This window comes from Chrysoperla carnea, chromosome 5, assembly GCF_905475395.1.
Source record: "Chrysoperla carnea chromosome 5, inChrCarn1.1, whole genome shotgun sequence".
NCBI lineage: Eukaryota > Metazoa > Arthropoda > Insecta > Neuroptera > Chrysopidae > Chrysoperla > Chrysoperla carnea.
This window is the reverse complement of record NC_058341.1, coordinates 41,907,528-41,928,916: the sequence shown is the minus strand read 5'-3', so window position 1 is coordinate 41,928,916 and position 21,389 is coordinate 41,907,528. Positions and strand designations below refer to the sequence as shown.

The 21,389-nt window shown below is 28.7% G+C and overlaps 2 protein-coding genes across 2 annotated transcripts; one reads left to right on the top strand and one right to left on the bottom strand.

Annotated features, from left to right (window-relative positions):
* The first annotated feature begins 548 nt into the window (after window positions 1-548).
* LOC123299674 (alpha-ketoglutarate-dependent dioxygenase alkB homolog 7, mitochondrial) lies at window positions 549-3,922 on the top strand. The gene is made up of 5 exons (XM_044881967.1): window positions 549-770; window positions 840-1,036; window positions 2,878-3,051; window positions 3,122-3,246; window positions 3,677-3,922. The coding sequence occupies exons 1-5, from the start codon at window positions 659-661 to the stop codon at window positions 3,810-3,812; spliced, it is 744 nt and encodes a 247-aa protein (XP_044737902.1). The 5' UTR covers window positions 549-658; the 3' UTR covers window positions 3,813-3,922.
* Window positions 3,923-7,493: 3,571 nt separating this feature from the next.
* On the bottom strand, window positions 7,494-11,560 carry LOC123299673 (clavesin-2-like). Its single transcript, XM_044881966.1, has 2 exons — window positions 11,522-11,560; window positions 7,494-9,201 (listed from the first exon to the last, which is right to left on the bottom strand). Exon 2 carries the CDS (start codon window positions 9,148-9,150, stop codon window positions 8,323-8,325), a length of 828 nt encoding a protein of 275 aa, XP_044737901.1. The 5' UTR covers window positions 9,151-9,201; window positions 11,522-11,560; the 3' UTR covers window positions 7,494-8,322.
* Between the last annotated feature and the right edge of the window lie 9,829 nt (window positions 11,561-21,389).

Sequence of the window (21,389 nt, the reverse complement as noted above, 5' to 3'; positions counted from 1 at the left end):
TGTTCCTTATAAACAAATAAACAACTTTTGTTTGAAACGTTTTTTCGTAAACATCACTGTCTACCCGCTAGGACGCAAATTAGGTGCAAATTTTTTAATATGCAAACGTATTTCATTTCAAGTCTGCAGTAGGTTTTAAATAAATTCCTATTGAGAGTGAGACTGTACTCAAGTGGTTTTACCATTTGGCTCCAGGCTAGCATACATTTATTCTTTTTGGCGCTCTTGGTTCATTATTCAAGATTTATACAGTAAATTTTTCAAGGATTCAAATCGTAGATAATAATCAGAACCTTTAATTCAATTCGCGGGAAAACGTTGATTATAACTGAAGAAAAATGTTGATAACAAGGGGAAAAACATACCACTTTTTAAATGAAATTCATACTATTTTCCATAATCACACATTAAAGGAAATGTATTAAAAAATTAAAATATTCAAATAAAAATTACCAATCGTCATTACTCGTAGCTCTAACTACTTATTAAATAATGACGTACTTTTTTATCAGATTGAAAAAAAAATTGTAATTCTCCTTGATACGCTGATATATGAATTGATCACGAATGTAATGTGTGTGAAAACCTTTCTCTTATAACAAATGACATTTGTCGTGTGAATAACAAAGAAGGTAGTGTTGTGAAAAGTGTGAGAAAAATGGTTTTACGAAGTTCTTTAAAATTGTCCGCAGCTTTAAAATCCTTAAATCCCAAACATGTATCAAAAAATTTGTTGATCTCGGAAATAAATGCACCTAAAGTATCAGAAAGTAAGCTGTTTTTTTTTTTGTGAAATTAACCTAACCTACTTTTAAAATTTTTGTTTTTTTTATTTTTAGAATCTTTAGTCAATAAAACTGAAAATATTCATTTATCACAAGCGTTCTACAATGGAAAGGAAATTGATAAAGACAAACTTTTACAAGATATGCTTGTTTATGAAGATTTTCTTACCGAATCCGAAGAAAAAACTTTACTTGATGAGATTGAACCATATTTAAAGAGACTTAGATACGAATTTGATCATTGGGATGATGTAAGTAATTTTCAATATTTTCAATAGAGCTCTAAGCTGCAACAAATCATTTCCTTAGAAATTTTTACTGAAAACTAACGAAATTTTTGAACTCAATATGCACACACATATTTCATAACAATAAGTTTTTGTAACGCGAGTATATGACTTACTCTCGGATACTTTATTTAAATTATTTTAACGATTTAAAAAAATTCACAGTGTTTACACTGTTGAATACTCTTGGTTTGGAAAACTATAAATTGTAAAACAATTGACAAAAAAAAACTAAAATATGAAATGAAAAAATTAGAGATCCTCAAGAAAGATCCTCTACAAAAGGATAAGGGTAGCGTTCTTACATGCATAACAGTAATCATTTTGATATAGGTATGTGGTGACAGTCAACTGGATCTTTCTTTTGCTTGTATTTTATTCAGGAATGGTTAATTTTTAACTAATTGGTATTTAAATAACAGCAGGGTGTATCAAGAATAAAATAACTGCGTAAAGAATAAAACAATAGGATGACATAATACCTATAGATTTACTTATATAGAGCCCTTTTGTATCCATCAAACAACGGATCTAGTAATTATAGTAGGGATGTAGTATAAAGTCCTACTTTAGACGGGGGGGTGTATCACTCAGGGGGGAAGCAATGTGCCTACTTTTGATTGGCTGTGGCTCTCATTTGCGGGAAATTCAAATAGAACTATAATATTTGTTTGTTTTTTAGATTTTAATATTTCTATATCCATGGTTTTAGATTGCCTCAAGCAATATGCCTGCTTTTGATTGGCTGCGGTTGTTCGCACTCTCAATTGCGGGAAAATTTAATTTAAATAAAATTTTATTTTTTAAATACAATTTAGAAATTAATTACAAATACAATATTTTTAACTAATTACTCTTGGATGAAGGAATATACCTTTAATATTCCTATGACCGACTAATTACCTAAAGAATATATTGTAAATAATAAAAATAAAACAACACTTATTTAAATTAAGATTAGGTTCACGGGTACATAATTCAATACATAAATAAGTAATAATTTCCCCAAACAAATTTTTACATTAATTCCATATTTTAAAAATTCTATAATACGTTGAAATTTAGTATTGAAAATTAATCGACGTATTTTCGAGACATTCTTAAGCCTTCTTTTGAATTTCGTTAGTTAACTTATAATAGTCGTAACACTACGATTGAAGATTGGATATTCACTAAATTGAATAGAATATTGTTGCATTTAGGTTTCTTATATCATTGAAAAAATTGTTTTAAACAAGAATAAATACTTTACGTATTTATTTTTCTTTAAAAATTTTACTTTTCTTTTGAATATAAGATAATTTATTTATGTTGTCCACACACGTCAACAATATGTCAAACATGTTTCCATGCTTACAAACGAGTCAAAAACACTTAAAGAAGGCCTTGAGCATACTTTCAGCATGTAGGCAAAATGATACCCTGCCTCTTCCCCCTGAGTGAGACTCACCCCACTCGGTTATACTCCACCCCTTTTAAAATATTCCTATATCCATGCCATCAACACAAATTTTTACTATAATATTTTACAATTTTAATCGCAAAAAATTAAATTTGCTTTGACCTTGAATAACAATGTAAATAAATTATTTTTAGAATTTATCTTGTTAATCTATTTATTTATTTGTTAAACTATACACATGATCTTTCTTTTAAACTTATAAACAAGAAACTGACCTGTTAATAATGAGTGCCCCGTTTAACTAGCTACATTTATCCACCTAAATAAGAATTAGAAATAAATTAATGATAATCAATATTGGAAATTGATTGAAATCTATATTTAAAATTTTTCAAATTTACAGGCAATACATGGATATAGAGAAACTGAAAGATTACATTGGAATGAGGACAATTCTAAAACATTAAAGAAAGTTCGTGATATCGCTTTTCCACCTGACATAGCACAGTTAGCACACGTACATGTCTTAGATTTAGCACCTAAAGGATTTATTAAACCTCACATTGATGCTGTTCGAGTATGTATTTTTCATTTATAATATAAAAAACAAGATTTTTTGAGATAAATAATTATCTTTTTAATTTTAGTTTTGTGGAACGACCATTGCCGGACTTAGTCTTTTATCAGATAGTGTAATGCGATTGGTCCACGATAAAAAGAAATTATATACAGCAGATGTGTTACTTAAACGAAGATCTTTATACATTATGAGGTAAGATATTTAATTAAAGTATTTTAAATGAGCAGTCTGGATCGTAATATTATTCTATCAAAGTCTTATTTGCCTTACATTGTTTCGCGCCGAGTTGATTTCCTTTGCAAATGATGTTAAGCTAGTATTAGAATTAAATGTCTTTCATTAGCTTAAAATACAAAACTGATTTGACTAAATTATAAATTGGATATTTGACATAAGGCCAATAAGAAATATTGTGTGAAACTAAATTTTTCATAAAGTTTATTAAAAGAATGGTATTAATAAAAAATTTTTTTTTAAATTCTTGACAGTCTAAATAATAATTTTAAGGATCTCACACAAAGTTAATAAGTTTCATTCACTTTAACTAAATAAATCCATTCAACGCAAGCGCAATTGAATAATTTGCCTTAAAAAATAATGTATTATAAAATTATTTTTTCAGAAATTCAGCTCGTTTCGATTACACACATGAAATTTTAAATGAAAAAGAATCTGTATTCAATAAAAAGGAAGTGCCACGTGACAGAAGAGTATCAATCATATGCAGAAATGAACCATTACCAGAATTTCGTGATTGATATGGCAATAACTAAACGCAATAAAAATCATCGTATTTAAACGTTTCGACAAATTTTACATCATATTGTGATATATTTTCTTAATTTTATTATAGTTTTTTTTAACTTAATTTTTTGTTTGTTTATTTTTAAATATTCTCGAAGAAAGCAATGTTTATAATGCAATAGTAATTTATAAGTATCTAAATAGATTCAAATTAAGTATCTTTAGAAAGAATAAATTTTTGAATTTATAATAGATGCGTTCTCTTTACAAATCTTACGTATAAGATGGAACCGATTTTTGGAATGTTCTTTTTGAGATCATAATGTAAAAAGTACATTCAGCGAATATCGATTAACGAATGTTGGCTAAAGAATGTAGTCGTACGGCTTCATACTTTACCGCAAGTTGAATATCGTCAAAAAAGTGTGTTGACTTTCACTACTTGCGGTAAATTATGAAAACGCACGGCAACATCTAGCAACAGAATAACACATAGCACATATTAAGGGTGGCAATCTACCTGGAAAAAATTTCGGAGAATAAGTCAATAAAAATACACATAGACTATGTAGAATTAAATTCTGAAGATCTGATTTTATTCGTCGTTTTTTTATCAGAATTTCACGTAAAGATAGTTTTTTTCTTCATATTAAAATTTGAAATTCTGAAAACGTCAAAAACGGTCAAGAAACTTTTCCTATAATCATGGAAAAGTCAGCGAATTCCAAATGACTAATTTGATCGCCACCCTAATGATGTTCCTCGTTGCCTCAGTGGGAGCGTACAAAAATAATTCAGTTCAGACAATAAAGGACACTATAGAATGACTAAAAGTGAACTTCAGATCAATAAAACATAATGTAACACATAGAATCGAAATTAGTCAATTGAAAAATAAATAAAAATAGGTGTTAAACTGTTATTGAATTTGTTATTATTAGACGGGAGTCTTTTTGTATATATTTCTTGATAATTAACAAAATGTGATCTTGGCAGCAAATATAATTAATTTAATTTGTTGTAAATAGTTCATTAGCATTAATGTTAAATAATGCAAAATAAACTTATTTAGCTTAAAAGTTTACAAAATGGCCACTTTTCGAAAAATTAAGAAATTTAATTTTGCTAGAATGGTAAAGGATATAAGTCAAATAATAATGTACAATCTATCAACAATTTATTTGGAATATTTTATTAAAAATCGTGGCCTCCGAACTCTAACAATCTATAAGTACTGAAATATTTACAATTAGCAACAGGAAAGTTTCTTAATTGATGAAAAGTTTATGATTAAATATTTTAAATATTTTCAAAATTTTTAAATAAAAAAGTTTTACCAATATTATACTGTCTTTTCTTATTTGAATCCTGATATTTTGAATTTTTTTTTTTGTAAAGATAACAGTGATTATAATGATAAAAACATCGCATGACAATTTTTGCATTAGACTTTGTCAACTAAATTAATCATGCGAAATTTTCGTGTTTTGTTTGGAGTGATTTTTCAATTGTATTTAAAAACTCAAAATATTAAAATTCATACGTCTTAAATTTTCTTGATTACTTTTTTTGGCATTAATGTTAGATATGATGAAAGTTAGAATCGAGTGGGGAGTCGAACCCACAACCTCTGACATATCTGCTCTCTACAAATTGATCCATCGAGTTAAATATACAATCCACCACCGTATCTTTTGTTACTTTCTTTTCAACTGTTTAACATATTTTTTTTAATTTTGTAAATTAATGTCTATAGGTAGATACACCCATTGTTAAGAAATTTATAGAGTGAATCTCTTGTCTTAAAATATTTTAATTAGTAGGGGGTGGGATTTTGGTTGGTTTCGACAGAGACACAGGAAGTCGACTCGCTTGAAAGACAATGGGTTATCGCAGCTTAACTAGACTGAACACAGCCAATGGAGAAATGGGAGAATTAAATTGAAGAAATCATAATAGATGGAAATAGCGTATATCAAACTGAAGACTTGAATTTAGACTGTCGAAATAGTTTTTGAATCATTGTATTTTTTCTAAATATTTACCTCTCTTATTATGGTGAGATAAAAAGTATCACTTCAAAAAGAATTAACGTTTTGGATTGTACAAGAAAACTAAAGACTCTCAATACCAAAATACTTAAGTACAAGTATGTGAAATGATTTACATTAAAATTACTTGTATTAAAGTATAAAATTAACTAATCTTTTATTTGATTATGTAAAAATATTTCTTAAATTAGATAAAGTTAATTCAACAAAAAAATTTCAATATATTACTTTTATTTAGAGAAGCATTTTTTTTTTATTACAAATACAATATAGAAATAGATACAGAAATTCAGATTGTATACATTATTTTTATAGATTATATTTATTCAATAAATTATATAAAAAATGGAAAATGGACGTTATAATTTATCACAGTAGACTAAAATTAGCCATTATCATTGTATCAACTGGAAAAACAATGCAATAAGATCATTATTATGAGGTAAATTTTTAAAAAAATGATCGTAATATATTCCGTTTATCCTATCCTTTTAATTTTGGTAACTACACAGTGCCACAAGTTCAGATCAATAGTAATCTTTTAGATAAAGTAGGAATGACGGCTGTTCAGCAAAAAAAATCAAATAAGAGGTTTTCAATTAAGAACGATAATACTTTAAACTTGAATTAAATAACCTTTGTATGAAAATATCATAATTTAATTCACCGGAAGACGTGTTTGTGAAAAGTACAATTTTTCGATTTCTCGATCACATAGAGTAGATTCGTTATCATCGATGGCATGGTTTGTCATTATTTTTGAGGGGTACTTGATCAAACCTTTCGTTTGGACAACTTTGGCATGTTATTCTTTTATTTACTGAATCCGCCCTTGTGGAAATAAATCTTTTCTGGAACTATTGTGAAGTAAAAATATCTCAGAAAAATTCTGAAAACATTAAATAAATTATTAATCAATCATTTAATGATGGAAAATGGTAATAGATTGAGACTCTTTCGGAAGAAATATTCTGAGTTATTAATTTCTTTTCTGACTTTTTCAGATATAGTTTTATTTCACAAATTTTTTTCTAAATTTTAAACTAAGTATTCTGAGTTCGAGGACAGATTTATTTCTACAAAGGCGTTCAATTAAAATTTCTCATCAAACACTGGAATGTATGTTAATAGGATTCAAAAAAAATTATTATATTTTTCGAATTATAATTAAATCTAATATTCGAGTTTTTTCAGTCTTAATATTTTGAAAATATTGGATTTTTCAAACGCACTGTGTTTTTAGCAATATAAAAATATAACAAAGATATTATTTTCTTACGTAGAAATTAAGTTCGCTTAAAAAACGATAAATGCATTGTCAATTTTCCAGTAATACGGATGATAAATTTTAATACTAAAAGGTAATTCCCACAGCAAAAATTCGTCCTTGTTCCAAGGAACGGTTTACAATTTTGGTATAAATATATATAATTTTTTTTTTTCTTAAATCATTTTTTTATCTATAAATTTAGCATGATGTTTATATCCAAAAATATTGGCACAATAATTTATTGTCAAATTGGAGAAAGCTATATTATTATTATATATTATTTTTATGTGCAAATTGTAAGCAAATATAAATTCAAAATTGTGTATATAAATTATTTTAAAAATTGGAATAATTTAGTCCGAATTTTACAAGGAGGGAAAAATCCGTTGAACCATCATATTAACAAATATGTATTTTGTTTTATAAATATTATAAATTCAATTATTTGTTTTTGTCATTTTCATGTAAAAATATATCAAAATACTTAAATCTTAGATGGAAAAACATGAACAAATTTTACTTGAATTTCTAATCCAAGAATTTCATTTAAAATTAACAAATTTAGGACAAATTTAATCCACATACCAAGTTTTTCAGCACAGACTTAGAGCGCTACATTCTTTTTTATAGGAAAGATTGGTCAAGTTTGGTTAGCTAATGCGGAAATGAATCTCATTATGTTAAACCAATGCGTTTGCTCTAGTTACTATTTGATAAATCATAGTCAAACAGATTCATTCTGTTTCAATTATGGTGCGATATGAATTTTATTTTTTACGGAAACAAAATGCTCGTCGAGTTCGTTTGTAATTGTCCAATGTAGAAGATTGGTTCCCTATTACCTCGCTATTGTTGGCTCTGTTTCTTTAGTACATGAATGACGATTTTTTAACCCAGAGCAAGATAAGTGAATAATGATCGCCTATAATGAAAAATATTTTCCTGCGAGCACACTTCCTATTCTTTAGTACATAGTCACTGCACAAACCTTCTATTCCCAGGTTCGATGAATGCTCATTCTATCGCTTTTTGGAGACATTTTATATTCGCTAAATAATGAATATGAAACGTGATCACCATATTTAAAACTCATTGTGTCTCAGAAAAATTATTTTTCAATGTGAAAGATACTTTTTATAAAAGTTAGTTTAAGTACTTTGATTAATTTTCAAAAAGAAAATTTGCTTAATTAATTGGTTCAAATTATAACGAATGGAATATTTGATCTGCCCAACGTGCTGTGTCTAATGGTGGACCTTCCCCTCCTAATTCTGTAGGTAAAATATCTATCGTGACATGTTCATGTAATGTAGCTAAATTATTCCCATGTAAATGTATTCGATTTCTAGCTTTTTCTTTTAAAAATGGTTTCATAACGGTTAAGGCTGTTGCTACATACCATGGTTGACCAATAAAATGTATACCTTTAAATTTCGCCGGATAACAATCTTGTAAACCTTCAACAATAATTTTTAACAAGCGTGGATTTAAATTTGCTGATTGTTTTAACGTAAATTCGCTCCAATCAATGATTATAACAAATCCACAAATTTGATTATGGCTATCTAATGTTAATTTTTCCAAAGATATTATCAAAGCTCGGAAAATATCAATCAGTGAGTAAATATTGGTATCCCAATTGGATGAATTTAATACCAATACACATCGGCCACGCCGATCACGATCTTTTAAAATACTTGGAAAACCGTCTTTAATCGCTAATTTTGTACCATTTGTTACTTGAAATATTTCTGGATGTTTTTGCTTGTAATCGTAATAATTTTCTATTAAATTTAATGTTTCTGGCATATTAAATTTTCTAGCATACAAAAATCGTATTAAATTTTTATCATCGGTTTTGATTTCACCACGCAGAACCTGAGATTCTTGAATTTTATGACGTAATACTTCAATAGCACACGCTCTCTGTTTCGGTGAGTCTTTGTCATATTCGTCGGAATTTTTCTGTATGGCCAATTCTTTTAAGCTTCTTTTTGTGTTATTGAAATCGTACCAATTATATTCGGCCATATTTTAAAATGTTGTATAATAAATTTTCAATTGTGAAATTAAAACAACAATCTGAAAATAAAAGAAAATTTTAATGTATCTTCGGTGATTAAACAATTTTTATACATGTATTTATTTTTTTCACTAGACCATAAAATGAAATATGAAACAAAATGTGTTTCACGTGGATTTATTTTGGCGTGGGTTAAATTTTCTTATAACACGATTTACAGTTTAAATGAGAGTATTATGTAGACCGTGAGCCCATATTTAACTGAAAATAAATGATTCGTTTGATATCAAGATATCTGCCTTTTGAAGGATTGATCAAAATAAGTTTCGATATAATGAAGATAAGTTTCGTTTGTAAAGAAGTATTTTTAGTAATTAGTAAATAATTTCCAGCCCCTAGCCGTTATACGTAATACAGTCGAATAGCTCGTGGCTGGAATCGAATAATAGGATTTTTTTGAGATTATCCACCATATTTCATATTTATATAGGTGGAATCATGCAACCCAATTTTGAAGCAGATATTTTCAACCGATTATATGTATGTAACTATGTTCGGGTGGAATCTTGCAACTCAATTTTTATACTAAGCGCCTCAAGCTTTTACTTATGTATGAGTAGGTAATCCTACAAAATTATTTTCTACTTTTTAGTACAATTAAAGCTTGCCCTGAAAAAGTATTATTTAAAAAATTTTTTTTTTGTAACTGTTTGAACAGGATTATAGGAGTATTTCAAAATTAAGGAAATTATAAAAAATCGGAGAAAAGTTTTTGTCTCCGATTTGAATAAACATTATTTCTAGGGTAATTTTGACCCTGAAGATGCAAAAATCGGATTCATTTAACGATATGACGTATAGTTTCTGAGATGTGATCAAAATCACGTAAAATAAATCACAGAATAGGATAAATGACGTCATCAGAAATTCAACATGGTGAGAACCCTGTTTATTCTTTACTAAACTTGGTGGAGACTAGTTGACCCATAAAAAAATAAGTTTGATTGTACTATGGCCATAGTCTTGTACATATGGTCCTGTATCCCTCTCTCCTAAAATCTCAATACAACATCATTAGATAGGACCAAAGAGTTTTAATATAAATATAGTTCTCTATAATCATCTCTAAGGATAAGACATACAAGCATCTTAACAAAGTTAACACACACTTTTTGGACCATGTCTAATGGTGGCCGTTCGGTGTCAACGAACATTTTGCCGAGAACACACCCTAGGTGTATTATTTATTATTTATTTATAGAACACCACCATAGAATATATAACCTTACGGTTAAACACCACTAATCTGGTTATATAATATCGATATGATGAGTAATAAACAATATAAGGCATTCAAGAGGAAGTCGTTACTCGACTCCCTTAGTCCCCTATTGTTTTTCAAGTAGGTATTGGATATACAACGTAATGAAAGCCACATAAGTGCAACTCTAATAATTTTCGTATAAATTTCAAGTTTTTTAAAAGTAATTTCATAAGCAGAAAAACTTTTTTTGCATTTAACTGTCCCAATGTAAAAACACAAACCAGAAATGAGAGAAATTGACTTGTCAATCAGCAAAAATTTAATAGATAAAAAGTTGGAATTATTCAAATTTAATTTCGATGAATTAGAAGAACAAACAGCTTGTCAAGTCAATTCAAAATCGAGCAAATAAAATATACATAGGGTGGCAACAGGAAATAAGTTTCATTTTAAAACAATAAGCCGGAATCGAATATAACACGTTTGATGACTCAACTAAACGCATTTATAAATTATTTAAAATCTATAAATTGGGAGACTACGCCAAATCACACGTTATAGGCATGTTGAATTTTTGAGCTTCATAACTTCATAACTCATAACTTATGAAGAGTAAGCTCATAAGTTATGAGCTTCATAACTCTAAAATACGTTTGTTTAACAAACTCTACATTAAAATTAGACTTAGATACTATTCGGTAGAGAAATATGAAATAATTCTAAATATAGACATTAAATTAATTTTTTTTTTTAAATATGTAATTGTTGGCTTTTGCACGAAGATTTTCGAAAATATATCATGTTTTTTTTAGTAAAATAATAAAATCCGCAATTGTTTTTATTGTAATTGTAAAACTTTATTGAAATTTATTAATAAAGATAAAAAATCTGCAATACAAGCTAAGAAAATTATTTAATTAATTTGTTAAGTAATATAACAATTAATCGATAAAATGAGTCATCATATATCTTGTATTAATCTTCAGTATGTTATCAAATATACTCCAATCTTGAATAAAATAAGAGCATTGATAAGAAAATAAATTTTTTTTATATAAAAGGATAATAAAATAAAATCTTAATATTAATTCAACAAAAATAATTTAAATATTTACCAAAAAATTATCAAGGTAAAATTACAAAAAATAAATATTCCATATTGAAGTCAATGAACACAAAAATAAAAAAAATAAATAAATAATCAACAAAAATTTAACGAAAAACTAAAATTTTTTCCACAAAACAAAAAACATAAAACAAATGAAGATCTTTGTAAAACAAATGACTAAAAATAAAAAAAAATTGAACATCTACTAATCCTAACCATAAAAATAATGTAATCAATGGTTGACCAATAAGATTACCTGCATAACATAGGTGGCATTACTGTTTTTTTTTTTCCTCTCTTTTCACCTGAGTTGATGAGAGTATATAGGAAATTACACCATGTTATTACTAAATTTGGATAAAATGATTGTTTTCCATAAATGGTATGGTAATTTTTCTAAGTAATTTACACCATGTGTGATTTATTTGATGGAATAAAATATAAGATAGTCAAACTTTTCAACTGCAGGTTAATAATAATTTTAACTGATGATATAGTTTTAAAAAAGTTATTTTGCTGTAATAACGCGAATAAAACCAGTTATACAGTTTACTGAACAGTTAAATTACTGTATTTTATGATTAATGATCTTTGCGATTTAATACAATTTGTGCAAATACGATATGTGTATGCAATAACCATTACAATTATTGTATGTTTTACTAATTATTTAGTCTATCTATTTAATTATTACAATTTGTATTCAGTTAATAAAGCTATTCAAAGACAACAATTTTAACTACAAATTGAGTTGTTAACAGATTTAGACCGGAAGGCAGTGATACATTTGAGTGCCTGATTTTCTCGCTTCTGCCTAGAAAGAGGCTGAAAAATATTATATATGATTAAATTGTAGGATTTGCATTTCAAACACGTGGATGCGTCCCTATCTCTACGTAGCCTCTAAAACGATTGACATATTGGTTGAAAGTTACAAAGAGGTTAAAGCATAAGAAAACAAGTGAAAACAAACAATTGACTGAGTTAATTGTTGAAATACCATGCATAGTCAGTGTTGATTTCTTTGTCACATTACATACACATACAAACATGTGACACATACATAACTGATAATCAAGTATAGTAGATATTATAAAATTTCCGCCTAATTGGCGTCCTCACGGGTAAACAGTGTTGTTTACGAAAAAATGTTTCAAACAAAAGTTGTTTAATTTTTGATAAGGAACATTTTTTACATTTAAACTTTTATTCTATCTCTAACGGTTTACAAGACCCAATCGGCCTATGATGCTCATTTACGAACTTGACCTCACCTTTTACGTCCTGAGTACGCTTTCAGCTCGATATCTTTTTTCGTTTTTGAGTTATCGTGTCCACAGACGGACGGACGGACGGACAACCGGAAATGGACTAATTAGGTGATTTTATGAACACCTATGACAAATTTTTTTTCCTAGCATCATTATTTTTAAGCGTTACAAACTTGGGACTAAACTTAATATACTATGTATATTTCATATATACATGGTATAATGAATGCGTGATAGAAGTTTCTGCCATTCAAAAGTTTGACATTCTGTGACCCAACAAAAAACATTGGTCTAAGCTCTGCGAATGGGCCCAAGTAAGAATAGTGGCAGTGAATGAACAGCTGCGCTTAGGCAAAAAAAAAAAATTTTATTTCAACCATAAAATTCTGCTTACAAAAATTATTATTAGTAAATTTACAGTTTATAAACAAAATCCCAGAAAGACTGGACATCTGACTTGTTAATTGGTTTGCAAAACTTTGGGTCAAATTAAGAATTTTTTTAAATTTACAAGAATATTTACTCAAATTTAAAACTAAACTTTTATATGAGAGCCAGTAAACATGGATAAAATATTATTTATACTTTGATTAAAAAAATTAATGGAATCGTTTTTGAGAAAGGGCCCTTCGAAACTCGTAATCTGTGGGTAAAAATATTAAGGCGGAAGACACATCGGAGTTGGCTATAAGTATCTAAAGACAAATTTGGATCCTGGAGGCTTAATCTAATACTCTCATGTATTTAGGACAAAAGCCCCCGCATGAATCTAGAGTTTATAGACGCTTAAAATGTGGTTTCGTTAGTGTATAGTGATTCTAAGCCTACAAATCCAACCCTGCATAATTGCGGCAAATCCAACAATTACATATTTTTAAAAAAAATTAATTTTTAAACTCTGTATTTGAATTATTCCATATTTCTTTGCCGAATAGTACCTTTGTCTAATTTTAATGCCGATAGACCCGAATTTAGAAATTTGCCACCTCTAGACAGTTACGAAAATCGCCGCCCCTCTCACTAAAAATTGCTTCATGAAGTATATAAATAGGCCATATATAAATCTGGCCAAAGAAATAGATCAGAAATTCAATTCCCATCGAATGAAACAACTTTTTAAGTTTCCACGAAAAAATGCCGCCGAGCGCCAGGGCAATTTTGGATAAAAGGGTTGATTTTTTTTCTATAAAGGTGGCTTAAGTCTAAATCAATTCTGAATATTTTAGGGGGTTGCCTGATTAATATTTAAATAAATAAATGACTTCAAAAGTAGGCATATTTAACATTGGTCTTATGGGAAAACGGAAAATCTATAAAAAACGGTGTTTTCATAGATTTCTCCAAAACTAGTCGATGGGAATTAAAAAAAAAACTATTAAATAAAAGTTAAAACCTTAATAAATTATTGAAATCTGAAGTATTTTCAAAATATTGAATTGTAAATTTTGTTTAATTATTTAGCTTTCGATATTTCGAAAATTCATCATCAAAGTTGAAAATTATATACAAATAATTTCAACCACAATCCTAAACTATCCTTGGCGCTCGTACTACCTTAAACAAACGTATTTTAGGATTCTTATGAAGCTCAACAAGGCAACATGCCTATAACATGATGTTTGGCGCCTGTCTTCCGATTTATAGAATTTAAATAATTTTTTTATATCTTTGTTTGTGCCTAGTTTATTGAGTCATCAAAGGTGTAATATCATACAGATTAAAGCATAGATTATTTTATAGATAGATTGGTTAATTACACTTACATATTTGTTGAACGATTCCTGAACAAATACTTGTTGACTATTACTAACACAAAAATATTTAAAGAAAAGGTAATATGAACTAAGGAAAACACTTTGAAAACAGTTTTGCTTTATTTAGAATATGAAAAACTATGATTGGGATAATTTTCATGAGAATCTCAAATAATAGGTACATTAATGTGAAAATTATGATCAATTACAATTATACGTATTCAAATTTAAATTGACAATAATTTTAAAATGTACTTTTTTATTCAAATATTCATAAATTAATTTTGTGTGTGCTTTCTATCCTTTTTCTAACCGATCAAATTTCAAATAAAATCACTTATATCCTCCTTTATAATCATTATTAGCGAATTGCCGAAGGAAATGAAGCTATTGCTTTTGTACTGATGGTGGAGTTTTGGGAAAATTTCGTCAAATGTTCATCGATCCTACCTGCCACATGAATAAAATGACCATCGTTTAAATTTATATATTTATACATATGTATCTATACGTTTATGTGTCTGTAAACTCTCTAGCAGTCGCAATTTAAGTCCGATTTGAATAAAATTTGGTATCAAGAAGGGTTTTGGTATTTGAAAGGTCAAGTTCGTTAATGAGAAAAATCGACCGATAAACGACGGGACTTTTCAAAATAAATATATTATTTTGTATTAAGTTTTAAGCAAAAAAGTACTCAGTTTAATCAGTTTTAAGCAAAAGATGACTTTTGTTCTAGACGTTTGGTTTTTGAAATAAAACTTCTTGAAAAATTAAAAATACAATATTTAATTTTAAGAAAAATGTGTTATTTTTTAATCTCTGAAGGGATTCGCTTAGCTAACGCAGCTCCTGCGCTACGAATTTTTTTTCTTAACTACACACTTTTCATAATAATTAACAATAACCACGATATAAAGATATAAAGGTATGCATTACACACATTTAATTTCTCAGTATTGTAGATTGAGAACATAAAGAAGTGATATCTAATATCTAAGCAGATCTCTAGTAAATACGTTCTATACTTCGTAGACAGCCCATCGCTTCCCCAATTGGGAAAAAGAGATACAACTAATAAATCAGGATGCTTAGGAAAAGTAAGGCACCGATTTTGATGAAACCTTTTGTAACATGTTTATAGGACCCCAAGAAAATTAAACTTAGTCATAGGATCCTAGTGGGGGCATAAGTTCCCAGCGTGGGGTATATGTAACCCAAATTTTTTTGAAATGCTTATTTTAGCTTAAAATTGTTCTTTAGTAGATATTTTTGGTCTCTGAATACAAATCCGACGTCAGATTAAATCACGCCTTCAGGTACGGCCATCGAGCTCGGAAAATCGTGCCATTTTTGGCAATCATTTTTTTGGCACAAAAACGGCAAACTAAGTATGCTTTTTAAGTTCTAAACTCGGATCCGTTGAGAAGTCAACCGTGAAGAATTACTGTATGAGGATAAATTAAATTAGTAAATACGTTCTATACTTCGTAGACAGACCTTCGCTTCCCCAATTAGGAAAAAGAGATTTCCAACTTTCATCCCTCGGCCACGCACAAACACTACTATCAAACCTACGTTCTATATATTTTGATCATTTACATAATCACATGTGGTTATAACTCTGTTAATGATCACCAATTTTTTTTTTTTTTCTGATATTTAAATTAATGTTTACGCTTTTGATAAGCACTACTGATAAAGATAGAAACATAATATTTAGCATTTATGTGTCAAGAAGTAAATAAATGCATTTAATAATATGAATAAATTATTAACATTTTAAATAAATTGTAATATTAATATAAAAATAATTATTATTAGTTTCTTTTTTTTATAATTAATTTCCAAGGTATAGTCTAAGAAGTGAATTCCAAGGCTAACATATCGTTAATGATTATGATAATACTAATTGCTTATGTTAGGTATTTATAATACATGCCTACTGATGTAGAGAAAAATTCTTATGAGTAAATAAAGTAAATTATTAAATTCAAAAGATCCCGCCACTTGTTATACAATTTTAAGAATAATTTTTGTATGAGCACAAATTTGGAAGCGAGAGCCTAAAATTTATAGTTATGACCAAGGGTACCCAGTCAAGAGTAAGAGATAGCAGTTGCTTTCTTTAAGCAAGTTCCACCAAAAGTAATAGACTACAAGGCCATGTTAAAAATTTTCGAGTGAAATGACCCACCAGGAATTAAAATTTGACCTTTTTAGATTGGTACATTTGTATTAATGTTGTTATGGAAAGAGCACAATTTAGAAGACTAGCCAACTTGTACTAGGCTTGAAATAAAAGAAACTGCAAACTGCACACTTATAATGACGAAAAATCAACATTATTCGGTTTTTTTCCATAGAGATAACGCCATAGAGATAATGCCATGGAGCTGTACTGACATAGGAAACGTAATAAGTGAATAGAAAGAGGCAAAAATTGCAGGCGTATAAGAGAGATGGAGATGGCTATACGCGACTACTTTATTAGTCTTAACTGTCTTTCTACAGCTAGACGCGCCTACTTTATCTGCCTCCCTTTACTGCGATCAACCGTTTGGCGGCGACTTTGCAGCTCTATGGTATTATCTCTATGATTTTCTCTTATAGAAATTAAATCATTTTGAAAATAAATAGAGTTGCTCATATACCAGGTGTCCCATATTGAACAATCCTGCTGAAAATGACTAGGGTATAAATTGTCTACTACTTGTCTAACGAACAAACTCGTAGCATAAGAATCGGAAAACTTTTTTATATCACTTTTGGAAGCATGGGGAGAAAATACCATTTTTTAATGCCATTTTAGTGATATATTTATAAAAAGGGAAAAAAGCTAACTGTTTTGAATGGTGAGAATATCCTTAGATTTGCAGTTCTAAGGCCAGCTGGTCCAAGATTTTGCTGCTTGTTTATTTTACTAAATGCATGTATAATCCAATTAAAATTTTGAGCACGTTTTCAATGTTTGTATTAACAAATTCCAACGCTTCCCTTTCAAGATAATATAATTGGACGCGCAATATTTAGATAGTTACTTTCGAGACCGTATAGTCTCAATCATAGACAATCGCTTTATGATCTCAACCACAGTCTGTAGTAACTTAAGAACTAATTGTTAGAGATATGCCAACTTTGGCTTAGGCCGACTACCCGACTAATCGATTAATAGGTTTGTAAGAAGCCGACTAGTCGGCCATCCGATCATAGCTTCGAAGTTATTCGGTAATTTCTATGACGCTTCGTTTACAGTTTAGTCGCCCGCAAGTCACAACCACCACTTGCGAGCGTGTCGGAACATGTTTTGTTTACTTTGTATAGTTTCTTAAGTTTGTTTTGCTTTTGCACAAGTAAAAGCGGTGTTTTTGCGTAAAAGAGTAAAGACAATACTGTTATATTGTTCATTAAAGTGAAAGAGGTCAATTACAATTTACTCATGTAATAAAGAAAGTCTTGCCTATGGATTTGTTTTACCAATTGTACAATAATCCCCGTAAAGTCAAGTTTAAGCAGTAAAAATGATAAGAAGCCGGATAGTCAGCGCTTTTTGCTGAATAGTCGCCGACTAATACGAAAGTAGCCGTATAGTCGGCTTTGCCAACTAGTCGAAGCATTACTACTAAATATAATCTCCGTAAAGTAAATTTTAAACAGTTCACAATGATAAGAAGCGGATAGTCAGCGCTTCTTTCCGAATAGTCGCCGATTACGAAAGTAATCGGATAGTCGGCTTTGCCAACTAGTCGAAGTATCTCTACTTAATAATATTTTTTCACTCGCCTTTTATCTAACTATTTGATTACATACCATTTCATTCTATATTCTCCAAATTTTCCAATTGCTAATTAACCGACTTAACTTCACAGTATGTTGTAATAAAGTTATAACTATACATAATTTTAATAACAATTATACGCACACAATTCGATACACATAGCCCTATCTATATTCGTATTATTCTTTTATACCTTTGTTGTTCGTGTCTCTGTTCATTATTACATATTTTATTGATCGAATTTTACACCACAACCGTATTTTTAGTATTACAACAAAAAAAAGACCTAACCCAAATAATATTAAATATGATTATGAACAAAGCTTAATTTTATTTGTTAAAAAAAAACTGTGTGTTTAATGATTATTGTGTTTATAAACAAAAAAGAAATGAAAATAATTTTGTTTAAAAAAAAAAAAGTATTATTTGTTTAAAACGAGTGTGATTCATTGCGCAAACGTTTAGCTTTAAAGTAATTAAAATTCATATGCGTTATGTTGTGATAAAACACGGGGAATTAACAGAGCAATAATAATAATTATAGTAATGCGAATTAATTTTTATTATGAAATATTTTTATAACTTATTTCTTAGTCTATAGAATTAATTTTGTGGAAAAAATTAAAAAGCCTAAATTTACATAAAAATTAGTGAAAAATATTTTAAATAATGATGTACCTAAACTTTAAAATGCAAAATGATTTTAAAATTTTAATTGGATAAAATTGGTAAAATAGTACATAGCTTATTCAGGGAGCATTCGTTATGAAAACATTTCATAACATACAGACGGCTTTTTTAAGTTGACATGTGCTTGAAACCGTAAAAATATGTTTTATCGATACAAATGCTTCAAGCGAAAAATGTTTGGTGTGTAGGCGCACATCTTACACAGACATTAAATTTGACCTAGGTTTTCAAGCTCATTGAAAAGCTCACTCTACTCCATGACTGATAATCGATAGATAAACACTTTAAATTAGAAAGTTGTTATTGGTTTAAAAAGTAACATTTTTTGTTCGAAACACTGGCTGAAAAGTTTTACCCAAAATTGTTTTTTCGTATCAATTTTCAATAAATCCAATAAAAGTGGTTTGTTTTTCTCTAAAGACCATTTTAGTACAAATTGTATAAAGAAACGCACAAAAAGTTACATTTTCATCAATCAATTACTGTCTAAGCTATTGGACTCACAAAAAATGTTTCAAACCAAAAATGTTTGCGTATTTATAAAAAACAACTTTCCAATTTAAAGCGCTCATTTAATGTTTGTCAGTTATGAATGAGGGTGAGGATTTAATTAAACCCGAAAACTAAGATCGAATTCGATGCCGGTATTAGATGTGTGCCTTTTAAACTAACATTTTTCGTTTGAATCATTTTGCTCGATTAAATTTATTTACCGAGACTCAAGCATATGCCAACTTGAAAAAGGACACCCTGTATAGAGAGGGTTTACTCGTATCTTTTTTTAAAAACGTGCAACAATGCTTCAGTAAAAAGTTATTTTCGAAAAAAACTCGATTGCGTGTTGAGCCAAAAATAATTTTTAAAATTTTCAATATTGTTTTTATTTATTGTGTATGAAATTGTTAGCCAATGGAACGAAGAGAGTTATTGCACTTCCACAAAAAAAGAGTTTGAGTACGACTCCTAATTATACACCAACTATCTGCATACACCCATATTTTCATTAAACTCTATAATATCACCTGCATCAACTTTAAACATATTTTATAATCCATTCCAAAAATTTTTTTCACTGCCTTAGAAAACAACACCAACTTTCATTATTTCTGCTAAGCCTGGAGGATAATTTCTTGTAAATATTAAACTATTAGTCTGATCACCAAATCTTCTATTAAAGTATTTTAAGAATCGTTTAAAATAATAAAACTCAACAAATCTTTTTTATTTTTAAAGCCCAAAGTTCGTTGATAATTGTCGAGCATCTCTTAAAAGACCAAAAATTAGGCAGCCAGTTTCTTAATCCATGGATAGGAATATTCTCTTACAACATGGATGCATGGCAGTTAATTAAATACACAAAACTGAAGCGAGACATCGTGAATAAATACGACTGTTCTCAGTCTTTCATTTTTTTCGAAATTACCCGACTTGAGAAGTATATTATGGCATAAAATGAATCCTTATAAAATTTTCCATTTTCCAAAGCTTGGCTTCTCATATTCTTGAGAATAAGCAGTGACCACGGATAGAGAAGAATTCCCAACCAAATTACTAAATCCAAATCATTTTTCTGAATTGCAAATTGAATAAAAGGTGTGAAATTACTAATTCACTGATAAATCTAAAAATCAAGTGGACTAATCGTAAAGTTAAGGACACGAGTCTTGAGACTACCATACACATAATTATTGCACATAGAGTCTTTAATCTTAGATGTACTGAAAATTTGTTTTATATTTTTAAAATATTTTTCTTGATATCGTAACATATGTGGAAGTTTGAACTTTGAACACACATACTTTGTACACCATGACTTAGCTGAAACAAAATGAAAATAACAATAGCAAATCATTGCTTACCAAAATATTACGCCAGTCAAATTCTACATTAAAATCGCAAAACACGATCTAAAGCTGCTTTTTTGGATGTTATTTGGGACCCTTAGGGGAGTGTGAAATTACGTTTCGCAAGCAAAAAAAAGTTGTGCTTCAAATTTTCGATCTTTTTTCAGTTTTTCACGTATTATACACAATTTTTTTTTTTTACTTGCAAAACGTTGTTTCACACTCTCCTAAGAGGTCAAAATAACATACCAAAAAAATAGCTATTCAGATTTGTCATAGGTCTAGTTAATAATTAATGATTAGTAGTGATGATACTTTTTTTTCTCCGAACTATTTGCAGAAAAAAAAAAAAAAACTTAGAGAAGGGTGTCTTTATTGTTCTTCCCTAGATCGTTAAACTTATAGTCAGAGTATTACTTATTTTTATTATGAAACCAAATTATTATATTTGTGGAACTTTTATATAAGTCAAAGTCCTTCATACATGATGATACTTCTAATAGCTTTTTCTATCTCAATACATTAAACCACTTAGCATATG